This window comes from Oncorhynchus mykiss, chromosome 15 (assembly GCF_013265735.2).
Source record: "Oncorhynchus mykiss isolate Arlee chromosome 15, USDA_OmykA_1.1, whole genome shotgun sequence".
NCBI classification, from domain to species: Eukaryota; Metazoa; Chordata; class Actinopteri; order Salmoniformes; family Salmonidae; genus Oncorhynchus; species Oncorhynchus mykiss.
The window spans coordinates 35864353-35883856 of NC_048579.1; the positions used below are offsets into that span (position 1 = coordinate 35864353).

Sequence of the window (19504 nt, forward strand, 5' to 3'; positions counted from 1 at the left end):
CTGATGTGTGACCTGCAGCTTCGCAGGGAACAGCAGAGGATATGATGTTTTTGGCTGCCAGTTCTTTCTTGATCATGTCGTAATCTTTTCTCTTCCGCAATAGCTCTGCAGAATAGTCATTGAAGATAGATATGCGTTTGTCTTTGTAGAATAGTTGTCCCTTGGTTCTCGACAGCTGCATTATATCCTGTTTCTTTGAGAAAGCCCAGGATGACAGCGCTGGCCTCTGCCCTTCGCTCCGGGCGTGCTCTGGGCTGCAGGTGCGGTTCTGTGGGCCCCCTCTATGACCAAAGGTGTTGCAGTATCGATTTCCAAGATCTCCCTCAGAATCCTGTCCACAAATGTAGACCTTTTCTGCCCCCTTTCTGTATTGGTTTCGACCCCAAAAATTATAATATTATTACAACGTGAAAAGTTTTCCAACAATTCTCCCTTTTGCAATTCCTATACCTGGCCCATCAGGTAGCTAATAGCCTGGTCTTGTTGTATTCACTTTTCGTCATGTTCCTCATTCTTCTTCTCAATATGGGTCATCCGTTTATAATTTCTCCCTTGACTAGTGTTCATGCCATCGATAGAGATTTGCATTTTGCCGGCTGTTTCTTGTCAAAATAACCTCCCATCACTGTTATGGCTGTGGTGGCGGCCTCTACCACATCGTGGAGTTGGGCTCGGTGATCGACTTAATCCGCTATGTTCACCGTGTTTATCTTCGATACCATCTTTCACTTGAATATTTATCCTTACTCATTTCCAGTCCGATTTAGGTCAAATATGTACTTATTACTCAAAGTTTAATTTAGTCCAAAATTGTCAGAGCTTGATCAGCACGCACCCCAGAATTCCATGCAGGAAAAATAAAAATACATTTACAAAAATGTTTTTGCTCATTATGGGGTATTGTGAATATTTGAGGAAAATCCCCAAATGTAATCCATTTTAGAATAAGGCTGTAACATAACAAAATGTGGGAAAAGTAAAGGGGTCTGAATACTTCCCAAATGCTCTGTACCCGTTTTTTAATTTGTTGGTTGATTTGTTCATTCTAGAATAATGGTAAAGTATTAAAATGGAGGTCCGTTGTCTAATATATAGACCTGGCTATTAGGCCTATGCAGTATACACAACTTGTATAATAAGCTAGGCTGTATCAGTAGGCCTATGCAACCTCAGATAAAAGGGGTCAAGTAACTGTAGGGAGATATGGCAAAAATGAATCACAATATTTTTTATTTTTTTTATTTTTTAATAAAAGTAATAAAATCCTTTGAGTGGTGTATGTCCCTATTGTGGCAACGCATACATTCTAAGTGATTTCAATGGGACTTTCTCCCGTCTTAAGGTTTCCCAGTCAAAATGTGGCGTGCCAGTTCACACATGAGTTTTTTTGCGGGGCTATTTGCTCACATTTTCTTGAGACAAGTCTAAGTGTGGTAACCCAAGTATAAGCCCCTTCGTCGGTGATTGGTCAACTGTACTACTACTACTAGTAGAGATTATTCAATAAGGTGTTTGTCATCAACAAGAGACAACTACTTTTTCATGCAAGTTTTCACTTGAGAAATACTGCACCGAACAGCATAGTTGGATGTAAAATTCTGCGACTAAGACCTTGGCAAAAAGGTCAAATTTAATGACAGATTTCTTGATTTTTCATCAGACTATTCTGACTCACTTTTGAAGAACTGGTGCTACGGCGTATCGAGTGTCCTTGTTTTTCATGCAGTCTTTTAAGGGAGTATGCATGCATTCGCATGCATTCACATGCATTCGCTTCGACCTAGCCAAGTAATGCTAGGAGCAAACCGAAACTAGTGTGCAAGCGCCTTTTTATACGGTTAAATCCAACTTCAAACCCCCCCTCCAAATGTATCATTTTCATGAAATTCGGCATTTCCTGCCCTCGTTTTATCATTTCCACACTGCATCATATGCACTGCATCATATAAATCTAGGTCAAATTGCAATTTTGAATTGCGATTTAGAACAAAGGACTTACAGTGCCTTGCGAAAGTATTCGGCCCCCTTGAACTTTGCGACCTTTTGCCACATTTCAGGCTTCAAACATAAAGATATAAAACTGTATTTTTAAAGTGGGACACAATCATGAAGTGGAACGACATTTATTGGATATTTCAAACTTTTTTAACAAATCAAAAACTGAAAAATTGTGCATGCAAAATTATTCAGCCCCCTTAAGTTAATACTTTGTAGTGCCACCCTTTGCTGCGATTACAGCTGTAAGTCGCTTGGGGTATGTCTCTATCAGTTTTGCACATCGAGAGACTGAAATGTTTTCCCATTCCTCCTTGCAAAACAGCTCGAGCTCAGTGAGGTTGGATGGAGAGCATTTGTGAACAGCAGTTTTCAGTTCTTTCCACAGATTCTCGATTTGATTCAGGTCTGGACTTTGACTTGGCCATTCTAACACCTGGATATGTTTATTTTTGAACTATTCCATTGTAGATTTTGCTTTATGTTTTGGATCATTGTCTTGTTGGAAGACAAATCTCCGTCCCAGTCTCAGGTCTTTTGCAGACTCCATCAGGTTTTCTTCCAGAATGGTCCTGTATTTGGCTCCATCCTTCTTCCCATCAATTTTAACCATCTTCCCTGTCCCTGCTGAAGAAAAGCAGGCCCAAACCATGATGCTGCCACCACCATGTTTGACAGTAGGGATGGTGTGTTCAGCTGTGTTGCTTTTACGCCAAACATAACGTTTTGCATTGTTGCCAAAAAGTTCAATTTTGGTTTCATCTGACCAGAGCACCTTCTTCCACATGTTTGGTGTCTCCCCCAGGTGGCTTGTGGCAAACTTTAAACATCACTTTTTATGGATATCTTTAAGAAATGGCTTTCTTCTTGCCACTCTTCCATAAAGGCCAGATTTGTGCAATATACGACTGATTGTTGTCCTATGGACAGAGTCTCCCACCTCAGCTGTAGATCTCTGCAGTTCATCCAGAGTGATCATGGGCCTCTTGGCTGCATCTCTGATCAGTCTTCTCCTTGTATGAGCTGAAAGTTTAGAGGGACGGCCAGGTCTTGGTAGATTTGCAGTGGTCTGATACTCCTTCCATTTCAATATTATCGCTTGCACAGTGCTCCTTGGGATGTTTAAAGCTTGGGAAATCTTTTTGTATCCAAATCCGGCTTTAAACTTCTTCACAACAGTATCTCAGACCTGCCTGGTGTGTTCCTTGTTCTTCATGATGCTCTCTGCGCTTTTAACGGACCTCTGAGACTATCACAGTGCAGGTGCATTTATACGGAGACTTGATTACACACAGGTGGATTGTATTTATCATTAGTCATTTAGGTCAACATTGGATCATTCAGAGATCCTCACTGAACTTCTGGAGAGAGTTTGCTGCACTGAAAGTAAAGGGGCTGAATAATTTTGCACGCCCAATTTTTCAGTTTTTGATTTGTTAAAAAAGTTTGAAATATCCAATAAATGTCGTTCCACTTCATGATTGTGTCCCACTTGTTGTTGATTCTTCACAAAAAAAATACAGTTTTATATCTTTGTTTGAAGCCTGAAATGTGGCAAAAGGTCGCAAAGTTCAAGGGGGCCGAATACTTTCGCAAGGCACTGTATGTGAACTATTGGAACATAGAAATATAATTATGTTAATATTTCTATTGTTAGAATATAGTGGACAGCACTTTGACTACATTGTTTGACATGACCGGGTAGGAACCAAAGTGTTGGTCAGTGTTAACCAGGAAACTCTAATTCTGTAGCTAACCCATTCAGGCTTCGCCTATCCCTCTGATTTTATAGGATATTGTTCCAACGTTCTTATTTAAGCATACACGAGCACTGGTCTCAGGCTGTATTAGCTAGCTACGTTTTCTCTGACTCTTGTACAGTTAGTGAACTAGCTAGCCAGCTAAATAGCAATTAGCTTTAGTGTCTAACACAATTTATTTTAGCCACAACCTGCGAAGATAAACTTGCAGTTTGCAGACAGTAAGATACACTATATGCTTGTGGATTTATATTAAGAAGCAAAGTAGAAAGCAGCATCGCTGTGACCTGCATCTTGTGAATGGCAACTTGACGGCAAGTGCTCGTGACTCCGTGGTCACACAACTGCTCTCCCTGAGTGACAGGGCAGGGCTTGGTGTGGGAAGTAGGAGAAGAGGGGAGAGTGATGATTCAAGTAGAAAAAACAAAAATGGACATACGCCACTCTGCCAAGTGTTATCACATTTAACAAACCAAACATTGAAATATCGTAGGGCCGTCCCCAGCAAAAATATTTGTTGTTGATTGGTCTAAATTTGTAAGTATTTTTCCATATATCAACACGCGGTGTTTGAATACTGAGCTTGTCTGATGCCCCCCCCCCCCCCCCCCCCTCTTGCTGCTGTCTTTTGCAAGTTCTTCCATTATGCTCCTGAAGTTGCCGGTAATAGGCTACACCAGGGTTCGGCAACTTATTCAATTCGGAGTGCCAAGTTATCGTACCACTTCTACTGATTTTCAAATCCATTTTTGTGGAACAGTCATTTAATTTATAATCAAATCTTCTCAAAATCAATGTCATGTGGTTAATCAAAATACTATCTAAATGAAAATGACACTTCTAAACTTGTATTGCCATTGCCTATATGTAAAAGTAGCCTACATAAAGCCAACAAATAAAAACATTGCAGCCAGCATGTGGAAAATATCCTGATTAATAAAAAATAAAAAAATGAATATATCAAATTACATTGGCTACACATGGCCTGTCTGCGAGGAACTTGAATCATTATTTCAACAATTTAAACTTAGTCAGGCCCGAAGCTCATGTTAGCAAACTTACAACGTATAAGATATTCTGGGCCCTCAGTTTCCTGTGCCAGTGAGCTCCTGACAGATGCAGCTGTAGGCTAAGGGATAAAAAGTGATCATGTAGGCCTTTTTTTATGCTGTTTCCACCGGAATAGAGCATTACACCCCCCCCCCCCCCCCCCCCCCCCCCTCTCATGCTGAGTGGTTATTGATAGGTAGAGCGCTGCAACAATTTTTTCAATTGTCAATGGATATAAAAACAGACTTTTGTTTACTTGCTGTATGAGGTGAAGAAATAAATTACTTTGAGACGTGCCACAGTGATGGTAAGTTAAAACAATCAGAAAGAAACGGTAATGTACTACTGGTGTGCCGTCTCCGCAATGGAATAGTTCACTCACTGGCATGAATCAGACAGACGGGTGTCTCGTGTGCAATAACACTAAAAAATATATATTTGCCACTATTCAAGTAAAAAAAAAAACGACCAAACAATTGACCAGTTGACTTAATGTGGTCAGTCTTAAAACTGTTATTAAAGGTCATATAGAAACACAAACCGGTCCTTGCATCAATACCTGTGTGTGTTATAGTAAAATACAGTATACTACTCAGCCCTAAGTAAATGTCAACATTAGTGCAAGTTACAGTAATTCTGTTTTGGATACTTTTCCTAATCACCTTGTTGTTCTTGAGAGGCCTAAGTGTTCTTTGTTGCTGATTTTGACTTTCCCTCTCGTCTTACAGGGTAAACCGTTCATGTTTGACCGAGTGTTCGGGTCCAATACGACACAGGAGCAGATGTACAAAGCCTCTGCTCAAAAGATTGTTAAAGGTACTATCCTGTGGCACTATCCTACCAGTGCAAACCTTCTAGGCAGTTTTAAAGTAATTGTTTTTAAGTTCTCAATGTCTTTTGCTACATACACAGATGTCCTTGAGGGCTACAACGGGACTATATTTGCCTTTGGGCAGACATCGTCTGGAAAAACACACACCATGGAGGTGAGGCAGAGCGAGGCCTATAAAATTATACATGCTTCTATCTTAATGGTCAAATGATTTTAACTGGGATTGGGGTCAATTCCATTTAAATTGTCAATGAACAAAGTAAAATTAAATTCCTTAAATGCTCTCAAAGAAAGTTGAGTAAAATTGGAATTTCAGGTTACTTCCTGCATTGAATTGGAATTTAAATAACATTTTGACCCCAACCCTGTTGTCAACTGTTCTATGTTTGACGGAATATGTCTTTGTCCTGTAAAGGGTAGCCTCCATGACCCGGATGGTATGGGGATCATCCCCAGAATAGTCCAGGACATCTTCAACTACATCTACTCAATGGACGAGAACTTGGAGTTCCATATCAAGGTATGGAGCACTTCAACCACACAGTTGGCCTCAAGTGATTCGGTTGCCAAATAAAAAGGGGAAAAATGTACCTCAAGACAGAACGCGCCCTGTGAATCTACTAACTAGCTAGCTATTCCACATCAGCTACATAATCCGAATTAAAAACACTGCCCAGCTAGGTTGTTTCTAATCCGAGGACTCTCTGTTGCAGGTTTCATATTTTGAAATTTACCTGGACAGGATCAAGGACCTACTGGATGGTACGTACTGTATGTTACGACACAGCAAGCGTCCTCATTTGACCATTCTCGAGATTTAGCGTGTGTCCCAAATGGCGCTCTATTTCATATAGTCCATTACTTTTCACCAGGACGGGTAGGGCTCTGGTGAAAATGTGTGCACTGTATAGGGAATAGGGTGCCATTTGGGACGCAGACATCGTCTGTTGGGTAATCACTCCCCCTCACACACATAGATACATACATACATACATGCATGCAGTTGAAGTCGGAAGTTTGCATACGCTTATGTTGGAGTCATTAAAACTTGTTTTTCAACCACACCATACATTTCTTGTTAACAAACTATAGTTTTGACAAGTGGGTTAGGACATCTACTTTGTGCATGACACAAGTAATTTTTCCAACAATTGTTTACAGATTATTTCACTTTCACAATTCCAGTGGGTCAGAAGTTTACATACACTAAGTTGACTGTGCCTTTTAAACAGCTTTGAAAATTCCAGAAAATGATCTCATGGCTTAAGAAGCTTCTGATAAGCTAATTGACATAATTTGAGTGAATTGGAGGTGTACCTGTGGATGTATTTCAAGGCCTACCTTCAAACTCAGTGCCTCTTTGCTTGACATCATGGGAAAATCAAAAGAAATCAGCTAAGACCTGAGCGGAAAAAAATGGTAGACCTCCAAGTCTGGTTTATCCTTGGGAGCAATTTCCAAACGCCTGAAGGTACCAGGTTAATCTGTACAAACAAAAGTATGCAGGTTTTAACACCGCGTTCTGTCTCCTAGAGATGAATGTACTTTGGTGCAAAAAGTGCAAATCAATCCCAGAACAACAGCAAAGGACTTTTTGGAGAAATGTCCTCTGGTCTGATGAAACAAATAGAACTGTTTGGCCCTAATGACCATTATGTTTGGAGGAAGAAGGGGGAAGCTTGCAAGCCGAAGAACACCATCCCAACTGTAAAGCATGGGGGTGGCAGCATGTTGTGTGGGTGCTTTGCTGCAGGAGGGACTGGTGCACTTCACAAAATAGATGGCATCATGAGGCAGGAAAATGATGTGGATATATTGAAACGACATCAGTCAGGAAGTTAAAGCTTGGTCGCAAATGGGTCTTCCAAATGGACAGTGATCCAAGCATACTTCCAAAGTTGTGGCAAAATGGCTTAATAAGGACAACAAAGTCAAGCTATTGGAGTGGCCATCACAAAGCCCTGATGTCAATCCTATAGAAAATTTGTGGGCAGAACTGATTAACTGTGTTAGAGCAAGGAGGCCTTACAAACCTGACTCGGTTACACCAGCTCTGTCAGGAAGAATGAGCCAAAATTCACCCAACTTATTGTGGGAAGCTTGTGGAAGGAAAATGTTTGACCCAAGCAATTTAAACAATTTAAAGGCAATGCTACCAAATACTAATTGAGTGTATGTAAACTTCTGCCCAACTGGGAATGTGATGAAATAAATAAAAGCTGAAATAAATAATTCTCTCTATTATTCCGACATTTCACATTCTTAAAATAATGTAGTGATCCTAACTGACCTAAAACAGGGAATTTTTTACTAGGATTAAATGTCAGGAATTGTGATACACCTTAGCCAAATACTTTTAACCTCAGTTTGTCAACTTACGACTTCAACTGTACTTCAATTGAGTTGTTTCTGTCTAGACAGTGTACTTATAACCTGCAGCATTCAGATGAAAATAATAAAATATTTAGTGGCTGCTTTGTGCTTTTAAATGCTGGTGGCTGCTTTGTGCTTTTAACCTGCCTGTTGACGATTCCTTGTTAATATTGTGATCAACATCATAAGTAATGTAATAATAATAAAATGTGTTTTTCCCCCCTCTGCAGTAACAAAGAACAACCTGTCTGTACATGAGGATAAAAACAGGGTGCCCTATGTCAAGGTAAGTCTCTTATTTATGGTCAAGTGAACCAAACACATCAACAATGCATTCGGAAAATATTCAGACACCTGACTTTTTCCTCATTTTGTTACGTTACAGCCTTATTCTAAAATGGATTAAATTGTTTTGTTCCCTCATCAATCTACTCCCACACTATCCATAATGACAGAGCAAAAACAACAGGTATTTAGATTTTTTTGTACATTGACATAAGTTTTCAGACCCTTTGCTTAGTACTTTGTTCAAGCACATTTGGCAGCGATTTACCTGCCTCGAGTCTTCTTGGGTATGATGCTACAAGCTTGGCACACCTGTATTTGGGGAGTTTCTCCCATTCTTCTCTGCAGATCCTCTCAGGCTCTGTCAGGTTGGATGTGCAGCGTTGCTGGATGGTTCCTGGATGGTTCCGACCTAGAATATGTGGACACCTATAAGTACCTAGGTGTCTGGCTAGACTGTAAACTCTCCTTCCAGACTCATATCAAACATCTCCAATCTAAAATCTAATCTAGAGTCGGCTTTCTATTCCGCAACAAAGCCTCCTTCACTCACGCCGCCAAACTTACCCTAGTAAAACGGACTATCCTACCGATCCTCGACTTCGGCGATGTCATCTACAAAATAGCTTCCAACACTACTCAGCAAACTGGATGCAGTTTATCACAGTGCCATCCGTTTTGTTACTAAAGCACCTTATACCACCCACCACTGCGACCTGTATGCTCTAGTCGGCTGGCCCTCGCTACATATTCGTCGCCAGACCCACTGGCTCCAGGTCGTCTACAAGTCCATGCTAGGTAAAGCTCCGCCTTATCTCAGTTCACTGGTCACGATGGCAACACCCACCCGTAGCACGCGCTCCAGCAGGTGTATCTCACTGATCATCCCTAAAGCCAACACCTCATTTGGCCGCCTTTCGTTCCAGTTCTCTGCTGCCTGTGACTGGAACGAATTGCAAAAATCGCTGAAGTTGGAGACTTTTATCTCCCTCACCAACTTCAAACATCTGCTATCTGAGCAGCTAACCGATCGCTGCAGCTGTATATAGTCTATCGGTAAATAGCCCACCCAATTTTACCTACCTCTTCCCCGTACTGTTTATATTTATTTACTTTTCTGCTCTTTTGCACACCAATATCTCTACCTGTACATGACCATCTGATAATTTATCACTCCAGTGTTAATCTGCAAAATTGTAATTATTCGCCTATCTCCTCATGCCTTTTGCACACAATGTATATAGACTTTTTTCTACTGTGTTATTGGCTTGTTAATTGTTTACTCCATGTGTAACTCTGTGTTGTCTGTTCACACTGCTATGCTTTATCTTGGCCAGTTGCCAATCAGAACTTGTTCTCAACTAGCCTACCTGGTTAATTAAAGGTGAAAAAAAAGAAAAGAATAAGGCTGTAACCTAATGTGGAAAAAGTCAAGGGGTCTGAATACTTTCCGAATGCACTGGTAAATGGTACCATAGATGGATCCATGAAACGGTTGGTTGGTCAGGTGGATGAAATGGTAAGACATCTGTAGATGTGTGCGTCTTAAATGATACCCTATTCCCTTTGTCGTGCACTACTTCTGGATTTGTGGACGCTGGTCAAAAGTAGTGCACTTTATATAGGAAATAGTACTACTTCGGATGCATCCTATTTGTGGGTTGGAGAAAGTCAAAGCACTTTACAATACCGATATAACTTCCTGATTATCCGCAACTTTAATGTCAATGTTATCTAAGTTTTTCATCATAATCGTCTCTTTGTCTACCATGTTAAATCACAGTGGTTCCTTGGTTCCTTGTGTCCCCAGGGGTGTACCGAGCGCTTTGTTTGCAGCCCCGAGGAGGTCATGGATACTATTGACGAGGGCAAATCCAACCGACACGTGGCCGTCACAAGTGAGTCAGTCCAACACTGGGACCGTTTCAGTCCCGCCTGCTACTCATGGGTTCATTATGATCCTTAGCCTGCATCTCCTGATCTACCAAGCCACGTCCTAAATGACACCTTTTTCTCTTTATAGTGACTATTTTTGACCAAGGTCCATAGGCGTGTGGTCATCAGTAATCCACTATTTAGTGAACAGGGTGCCATTTAGGATGCAATTACACAGCCGTTACATAATTAGGACCAGGCGTTTTCCTGACCAGAATCATGAAAATCTGTAGACACAAGTTAATATACACAGTAATACTTGTACTAAGCTAGTTTTCTCTAGAAAATAAAACATTACTGAGCAGTCCTTTCAACTGAAAGTGAAAGATTATGACAATGATGCTAGCAATCAAATATGTTCTTAATGTAGACTTTTATAAATGCACATTAATTCATTAGATTCCTCACAGAATCATGGCCATCAAGTTCTTTGTTTCTGTTAGCAATTTATTTGTTATATTGTGTTAACGTATGTGTGTTTTATAGACATGAATGAGCACAGCTCCAGAAGTCACAGTATCTTCCAGATCAACGTGAAGCAGGAGAACACTGCTACAGAGCAGAAACTCAGCGGCAAGCTCTACCTTGTCGATCTGGCCGGTAGTGAAAAAGTATGTCTCCATCCTTTCTTTCTCTGTGCCTTTCTGTGTCTGCGTTTTGATCATTCACTATTTTCCAGAAGTGTGCAATTGCCCAATTCGGGCATGGATTTTTACAATGGTGGTAACTCAGTCCAGCCAGTGCTTATACCAATCCTTTTAAATGCATGACGAGGAGAGTGCAGGTGCACACTTGTGGAAAATGGGGATGGAGCATAAGCCTTTTCTTCCTGTATACTTTTCCTCTGGTTCCTCCCTTTGTCTCCATCTTGGTGTTCAAGTTCAACACATTCACTTTTGCACAATGCCTGCTTTCTCCTACTGTAGATATGGCCTAGCAGGCAGCTATTGATCTGAACATTTGGTCATAACTAGCTAGTCTGCCACAACTAGCTAGTATCTCAAGCTGCCTGCCTCAAAGTACAGAAATAGGAGATCAGATCCTGTCCTATGAGCAGTTCTGGCTCGGAAACGGCTACTTTTGCCACATCTTTAGCATGAGGGTTGAATATTTTCCCGTTATTTTACAAATGTTCCATCTTGAAAATAAGTAGTTTTACTCCTGTTTTTTCCCGCCAAAATCGGAGAGTTTGGAAAGTATTCAGACCCCTTGACTTTATCCACATTTTCTTACTTTACAGCCTTATTCTAAAATTGAATAAATTGTTTTTTCCCTCATCAATCTACACACTACCCCATAATGACAAAGCGAAAAAAAAATTTTTGTGTAAATTTATACTGAATGAAAAATGAAATACCTTTATATAAGTATTCAGACCCTTTGCTATGACACTCGAAATTGATCTCTGGTGCATCCTGTTTCCATTGATCATTCTTGATGTTTCTACAACTTGATTGGAGACCACCTGTGGTAAATTCAATTGATTGGACAGGATTTGGAAAGGCGCACACCTGTGTGTGTGTGTATATTTAAGGTTCCACAGTTGACAGTGCATGTCAGAGCAAAAACCAAGCCATGAGGTTGAAGGAATTGTTCCTAGAGCGCTGAGACAGGAGGCACAGATCTAGGGAAGGGTACCAACACACTTCTGCAGCGTTGAAGGTCCCCAAGAACAGTGGCTTCCATTGTTCTTAAATGGACTATGTTTGGAACCATCAAGACTCTTCATAGAGCTGGCCGCCTGGCCAAACTGAGCAATCGGGGAGAAGGGCCTTGGTCAGGGAGGTGACCAAGAACCCGATGGTCACTCTGACAGAGCTCCAGAATTCCTCTGTGGAGATGGGATAAACTTCCAGAAAGAGAACCGTCTCTGCAGCACTCTACCAATCATGGCTTTATGGTATAGTGTCTAGACGGAATACACTCCTCAGTAAAAGGCACATGACAGCCTGCTTGGAGTTTGCCAAAAGGCAATAAAGGACTCTCAGACCATAAGAAACAAGATTCTCTGGTCTGATGAAACAAAGATTGAACTCTTTGGCCTGAATACCAAGCGTCACATCTGGAGAAGCGTGGTGGCAGCATCATGCTGTGGGGATGTTTTTCAGTGGAAGGGACTGGATGACTAGTCAGGATCGAAGGAAAGATGAACAGAGCAAAGTACAGAGACAACAACCCTAAGCACACAGCCAAGATAATGCAGGAGTAGCTTCGGGAAATGTCTCTGAATGTCATTGAGTGGCCCAGCCAGGTCCTGGACTTGAAACCCATCAAACAGCTCTGGAGAGACTTGAAAATGGCTGTGCAGCGACGCTCCCCATCCAACCTGACAGAGCTTTAGAGGAACTGCAGAGAAGAATGGGAGAAACTCCCCACATGAGCGTTGATTATTGATCATGCAGAGAGAAGACTGCAGAGAAGCAAGATTTAGTCATAGCATATCATTTAAGTTCCATTTCACGTCATGCTGTTTTATATACAGTAATATACAGATATATACAGTTTATATACATTTATTATTTACTGGTGTCTCGCAGTTATTTGTCCCGGAAAAGTGTTTTGGGCGGTAAATATCGATAACTGGGTTCCCGCCATTCAACCCTATTTAGCACATATATGTTGTTACTCCTTACTCCCACGACAACAGCAGTAATCTGATCATAATCCAAAGGATGGCACTAAACTCAAGCAAAGCCTTTCACATGCTTCGTTTCCCTTTTTCGTTATCTGTTTTTGTTTCAAATTAATATCAATATTTGTAGTGTTCTGTATCTTTAAAATTTCTGAGTTAGATATGGAACCCAACCAAATGGCTCCCTTTTTCCTATATAATGCACTACTTTTCATAAGAATAGTGCACTAAATCAAGAATAGGGTGCCATTTGGGACAGATGCTGTTTCTTAGAATTTTGGGTGATGTAATGCCCTGTGATAGTCTTGTACCAGTGTTGTCATGAGGGCTTGTGTGTTGGATTGTGATCTCTTAAAAATTGTGTGTCTAGGTGGGTAAAACTGGAGCTGAGGGAGCGGTGCTGGAAGAAGCTAAAAACATCAACAAATCCCTGTCTGCGCTGGGCAACGTCATCTCTGCCCTTGCCGAAGGCTCGGTGAGATAACATAATACCACTCTGCTCCCTCTGGGCTGGGGAGAATGACTGTAAATGACACCCTATTCCCTAAATAGTCAACTTCTTCTTAACCAAACTCTGGTCAAAAGTAGTACACTATAGGGTGTCATTTGTGACGCAGTGTCAACAAACAGCTGTTCTAACAGAAGGGAGAATATCAGCATATTTTTCTAATGAGGATATTTTCAAGTTAGGAACGAATGATGAAATATGGGAGGAATCAAAGGAGTGTCTCATACACAAGTCATACACGCATATGTCTAAACACTTGTAATCTAGGTTTTCAGTACCTGTGCACGGTACAATTTACTCTTGTATTACAGAGTTCAGCCCAGGTTTTCAGTATTATTCTCCGGAACAAAGTGGTGAGTGTTTTTAGATTGAAGCTCAAGTCCCTCTCCCCTCCTTTCTCCAGACCTATGTCCCTTACAGAGACAGTAAGATGACCCGTATCCTGCAGGACTCTCTGGGTGGTAACTGTAGGACCACCATGGTCATCTGTGCCTCGCCCTCCGCCTACAACGAAGCTGAGACAAAGTCCACACTGATGTTCGGCCAGCGGTACGTACAGGATACTCTCAGCCCCTGGACTGTAAACGACCCACAACCAGTCTCAGCCCCTGTACTTAACTATATATTAGTGGGTTTTCTCAACCCGGGATCCCCAATCACCTTTAGCTATGTACCCCTTAACCGATTGCAACTACTAGACCTATGTTTAGCCAACATTTTATTCATCTTCCCAATAATCCTTTTCGAATAGTCCTCATACCCCCAGGGGTACTAGTAACCCCAAATTGAGAACCACTGCTGTATATGACCAAGAACCACCATTGGGTTGTAAGTTTTGTAAATGGCGATTGAATGTTGGTACATTGTTAGGAATGGCTGTTATGGTCAGAATATGCTACAGTCTACACAGTTTATGCTTTATAGGAGGGTTGGTTGTTTTGGCAACAAAACCGATGCGTGTGCAACTATGGGGTAAAACAGATGGGGTTGGCTTGGATTGTTGAAATATTAACAATTTTGTCCACAGTTTTTATTGAAAACATAAATACATTGGCATAATGAGCACTTGTCTCTCAAATACATAATTACAGTGAATTTTTGCCATATTAGAGTAGATATAACATCAGAAATGGTTTCAAGAACAAGACAAAACTAGCTGAAACAAGCCACCTACAATTCCCCACATGGCAGCTTCTTGTCATTGTTGCTAGCTTTCTGGCCATCCAGAATCATAACACACGGACTTCTGCCCCATTTGAATTGCACGTATTGTTTTCTTGATGTCAGCTAATCCGCTTTATGGGTGGTTGTCAGTGCCACACCCACTCTCAAAGGTGACACTTTTTTTTGTGACATCAGAAAGTTAACTGTTGTGTATGTGTGTGACAGAGCTAAGACCATTAAGAACACAGTGTGTCTGAATGTGGAGCTGACAGCAGAACAGTGGAAGAAAAAGTATGAAAGAGAGAAGGCGAAGAACACAACCCTGAGGGGCACCGTCACCTGGCTGGAGAACGAACTCAACCGCTGGAGAAATGGTATGAGAGAAAAAAATATGGAAACCATAAATCGATATTTAGTTAGTGTTCAAAGATTACTGATAATTCCATGAATCACGCTCATGTCCTTATTTTAGGATTGAACAGGGTTGTAATTAATTAGTGTACTGCACACCGTAGCAAAAGTTTTGCAATGTAAACCGTGTTTAGAGTAAACTGCTTCCGTTGCAAAATAGTTTGCTACGGTGTGCACTAATGACGACAAACCAGGAAATAGTCTACATGTTACGTAGATAACACAGAAGTTTACTTTTGTTTCTAACCCTGTCTGTCTCCATCCTTCTCTCCATGGCTCCCTCCCTTCCTCTTTCCCTCCCTCTGTGCTGCCCCTATAGGTGAGAGTGTGCCGGTGGAGGAGCAGTTTGACAAGGAGAAGGCTAACGCTGAGGTCCAGGCTCTAGACAACGTGGTGAACAATGAGAAGATGGCCCCCTCACCCAACATTCCAGGGGTTAAACTGACCGACGCAGAGAAGGAGAAGTGTGAGGCTGAGCTGTCTAAACTCTACAAGCAGCTGGATGATAAGGTGAGGTAGCAGAGCCACATGGCAACTTGCTAGATTCGATCTAGACAGTGACCTTGTACACTGAGGTGCCAGAAAGATTTCCATGAGGTAGTCATTTAAAGGTAGATTCAGTGCGATGACGTAGATGCACAATTTCCGCAGCAACTAAGAGCGTTGAAGTGCAAGGCTCTACTTGTCTGCTGTTTTGTTCCCGTAGCTACCACGTTGTAGCAGCGATAAGCGAACCTGTGCACATGCGCAGATACTCTGTGTGAGAGTGAAGTCTTGCATCGTGCTCGTTGTAATATCTGTGGTCCTGCTCGTGGCAACGCCATAATGCTGAGTCTACCTTTAAAATATGTTTTGCTGATGATTTGAGACGAGAACACTTTGGTATTAACACACCCCCTCCCCCTCTCTCTCTCTTCTCTCCATCAGGATGATGAGATCAACCAGCAGAGCCAGCTGGCAGAGAAACTAAAGCAGCAGATGCTAGACCAGGAAGAGGTGAGACCCTTTGCTACCACAAACGCATATACGCACGCCGCGTTCCTCCAGCCCTCCTGCTCTGTTAACAATGCCATTAGTCTGCCTCTACAGGCCCGTCTAAGGGGTCAGACTGTTAGCTGACGGTTAGCCCGGACACAGCAGGATTAAAGAGGCACCACTCAGCCTGGGTAGAATCTAACACTCATCTCAGCTTTCGGTAGGCTGGATTTTAATTACAGATGAATATTCTGAGTAGGGAATTAATAACAGGTGTGGGTCTTGTTCAGTAGCGCACAAAATAGCATAATGTTCTGCTATTGAAAGTACCTCCCACCTACCTGTTTCAAAAGTTTTCTCCCTACTGAACACAATCGCAGGTTAGCTTTTAACAAGCGAGAGCTTCACCTTTCCCCCCTCATTAGGCTTTTACAAAGCCAGAGAAGAAACCGTATCAATCAATTACTTAGGCAAAGTGGGGATATTTGATTATGTTCACATATTATTTACATACTACTGATTTTCCTGTAACCCTGACCTGATGCGCCCACTTTAGTTTTACACTGGTGAAAGTTTAATTAACTTCCTCATCAGACTAAAGAGAGGCTGTGGTAAGTTGGTCAGCCTGTAGTTCTCTTCTTCAAAGGTACAGATTTAAATCAGATAGTGACTGTTTCCCAAATGGCACCCTATTCCCTTTACAGTGCACTACTTTTGACCAGGCCCCATAGCACAGGAGGCTGCTGAGGGAAGGATGGCTCATATTAATGGCCAGAACAAATGGACTCAAACAAATCAAATGTTATTTGTAACATGCGCCGAACACAACAGGTGTAGACCTTGCAGTGAAATGCTTACTTTACAAGCCCTTAACCAAGAATGCACTTCAATAAATAAAGTTTAAATATTTACTAAGTAAACTAAAGTAAACAATGTTATAAAAAATTACAAAATAAAATAATAATAAGGTTATATACCAGTACAAATTCAATGTGTTAGTAAAGGTATTATTAATTGTTCAGCAGTCTTATGGCTTGGGTGTAGAAGCTGTTAAGGAGCCTTTTGGACCTAGACTTGGTGCTCCGGCACAGCTTGCCGTGCGGTAGCAGAGAGAACGGTCTATGACTTGGGTGACTGGAGTCTAAGACAATTTTTTTGGGGCCTTCCTCTGACACTCCCTAGTATATACAGTTGAAGTCGGAAGTTTACATACAGCTTAGCCAAATACACTTAAACTCAGTTTTTCACTATTCCTGACATTTAATCCTTGTAAAAAGGTCCAATTTTAGGTCAGTTAGGATCACCACTTTATTTTAAGAATGTGAATTGTCAGAATAATAATATAGTGATATATTTCAGCTTTTATTTCTTTCATCAAATTCCCAGTGGGTCAGAAGTTTACATACACTCAATTAGTATTTGGTAGCATTGCCTTTAAATTGTGTAATTTGGGTCAAACGTTTCTGGTAGCCTTCCACAAGCTTCCCACAATAAGTTGGGTGAATTTTGGCCCATTCCTCCTGACAGAGCTGGTGTAACGGAGTCCGGTTTGTAGGCCTCCTTGCTCACACACGCTTTTTCAGTTCTGCCCACATATTTTCCATAGGATTGACGTCGGGGCTTTGTGATGGCCACTCCAATACCTTGACTTTGTTGTCCTTAAGTCATTTTGTCATGCTTTGGGTCATTGTCCATTTGGAGGACCCATTTGCGACCAAGCTTTAACATGATGTCATGAGATATATCCACATAATTTTCCTACCTCATGATGCCATCTATTTTGTGAAGTGCACCAGTCCCTCCTGCAGCAAAGCACCCTCACAACATGATGCTGCCACTCCCATGCTTCACGGTTGGGATGGTGGTGGTCAGCTTTCAAGCCTCCCCCTTTTTCCTCCAAACATAACGATGGTCATTATGGCCAAACAGTTCTATTTTTGTTTCATCAGATCAGAGGACATTTCTCCATCCCCATGTGCAGTTGCAAACCGTAGTCTGGCGGTTTTGGAGCAGTGGCTACTTCCATGCTGAGCAGCTTTTCAGGTTATGTCGATATACAGTGCCTTGCGAAAGTATTTGGCCCCTTTGAACTTTGCGACCTTTTGCCACCATTTCAGGTTTCAAACATAAAGATATAAAACTGTATTTTTTTCTGAAGAATCAACAGCAAGTGGGACACAATCATGAAGTGGAACGACATTTATTGGATATTTCAAACTTTTTTAACAAATCAAAAACTGAAAAATTGGGCGTGCAAAATTATTCAGCCCCTTTACTTTCAGTGCAGCAAACTCTCTCCAGAAGTTCAGTGAGGATCTCTGAATGATCGAAATGACTAATGATGATAAATACAATCCACCTGTGTGTAATCAAGTCTCCGTATAAATGCACCTGCACTGTGATAGTCTCAGAGGTCCGTTAAAAGCGCAGAGAGCATCATGAAGAACAAGGAACACACCAGGCAGGTCCGAGATACTGTTGTGAAGAAGTTTAAAGCCGGATTTGGATACAAAAAGATTTCCCAAGCTTTAAACATCCCAAGGAGCACTGTGCAAGCGATAATATTGAAATGGAAGGAGTATCAGACCACTGCAAATCTACCAAGACCTGGCCTTCCCTCTGAACTTTCAGCTCATACAAGGAGAAGACTGATCAGAGATGCAGCCAAGAGGCCGATGATCACTCTGGATGAACTGCAGAGATCTACAGCTGAGGTGGGAGACTCTGTCCATAGGACAACAATCAGTCGTATATTGCACAAATCTGGCCTTTATGGAAGAGTGGCAAGAAGAAAGCCATTTCTTAAAGATATCCATAAAAAGTGTCGTTTAAAGTTTGCCACAAGCCACCTGGGAGACACACCAAACATGTGGAAGAAGGTGCTCTGGTCAGATGAAACCAAAATTGAACTTTTTGGCAACATTGCAAAACGTTATGTTTGGCGTAAAAGCAACACAGCTCATCACCCTGAACACACCATCCCCACTGTCAAACATGGTGGTGGCAGCATCATGGTTTGGGCCTGCTTTTCTTCAGCAGGGACAGGGAAGATGGTTAAAATTGATGGGAAGATGGATGGAGCCAAATACAGGACCATTCTGGAAGAAAACCTGATGGAGTCTGCAAAAGACCTGAGACTGGGACGGAGATTTGTCTTCCAACAAGACAATGATCCAAAACATAAAGCAAAATCTACAATGGAATGGTTCAAAAATAAACATATCCAGGTGTTAGAATTGCCAAGTCAAAGTCCAGACCTGAATCCAATAGAGAATCTGTGGAAAGAACTGAAAAATGCTGTTCACAAATGCTCTCCATCCAACCTCACTGAGCTCGAGCTGTTTTGCAAGGAGGAATGGAAAAAAAATTCAGTCTCTCGATGTGCAAAACTGATAGAGACATACCACAAGCGACTTACAGCTGTAATCGCAGCAAAAGGTGGCGCTACAAAGTATTAACTTAAGGGGGCCGAATACTTTCGCAAGGCACTGAAGGACTCGTTTTACTGTGGATATAGATAGTTTTGTACCTCTTTCCTCCAGCACCTTTGCTGTTCTGGGATTGATTTGCACTTTTCACATCAA

At 41.6% G+C, this 19504-nt stretch overlaps 1 protein-coding gene across 1 annotated transcript in view; it reads left to right on the forward strand.

Annotated features, from left to right (window-relative positions):
- LOC110490020 (kinesin-1 heavy chain) overlaps positions 1-19504 on the forward strand; it is a 47222-nt gene that overhangs the window by 16467 nt on the left and 11251 nt on the right. Inside the window, exons 2-13 of the mRNA XM_021563100.2 lie at positions 5534-5621; positions 5718-5791; positions 6053-6157; positions 6351-6399; positions 8241-8296; positions 10106-10193; positions 10717-10841; positions 13233-13337; positions 13774-13919; positions 14760-14908; positions 15265-15455; positions 15873-15941. Coding sequence (XP_021418775.1) covers positions 5534-5621; positions 5718-5791; positions 6053-6157; positions 6351-6399; positions 8241-8296; positions 10106-10193; positions 10717-10841; positions 13233-13337; positions 13774-13919; positions 14760-14908; positions 15265-15455; positions 15873-15941 — 1245 coding nt within the window. The remainder of the gene's footprint in view (positions 1-5533; positions 5622-5717; positions 5792-6052; positions 6158-6350; positions 6400-8240; positions 8297-10105; positions 10194-10716; positions 10842-13232; positions 13338-13773; positions 13920-14759; positions 14909-15264; positions 15456-15872; positions 15942-19504) is intronic.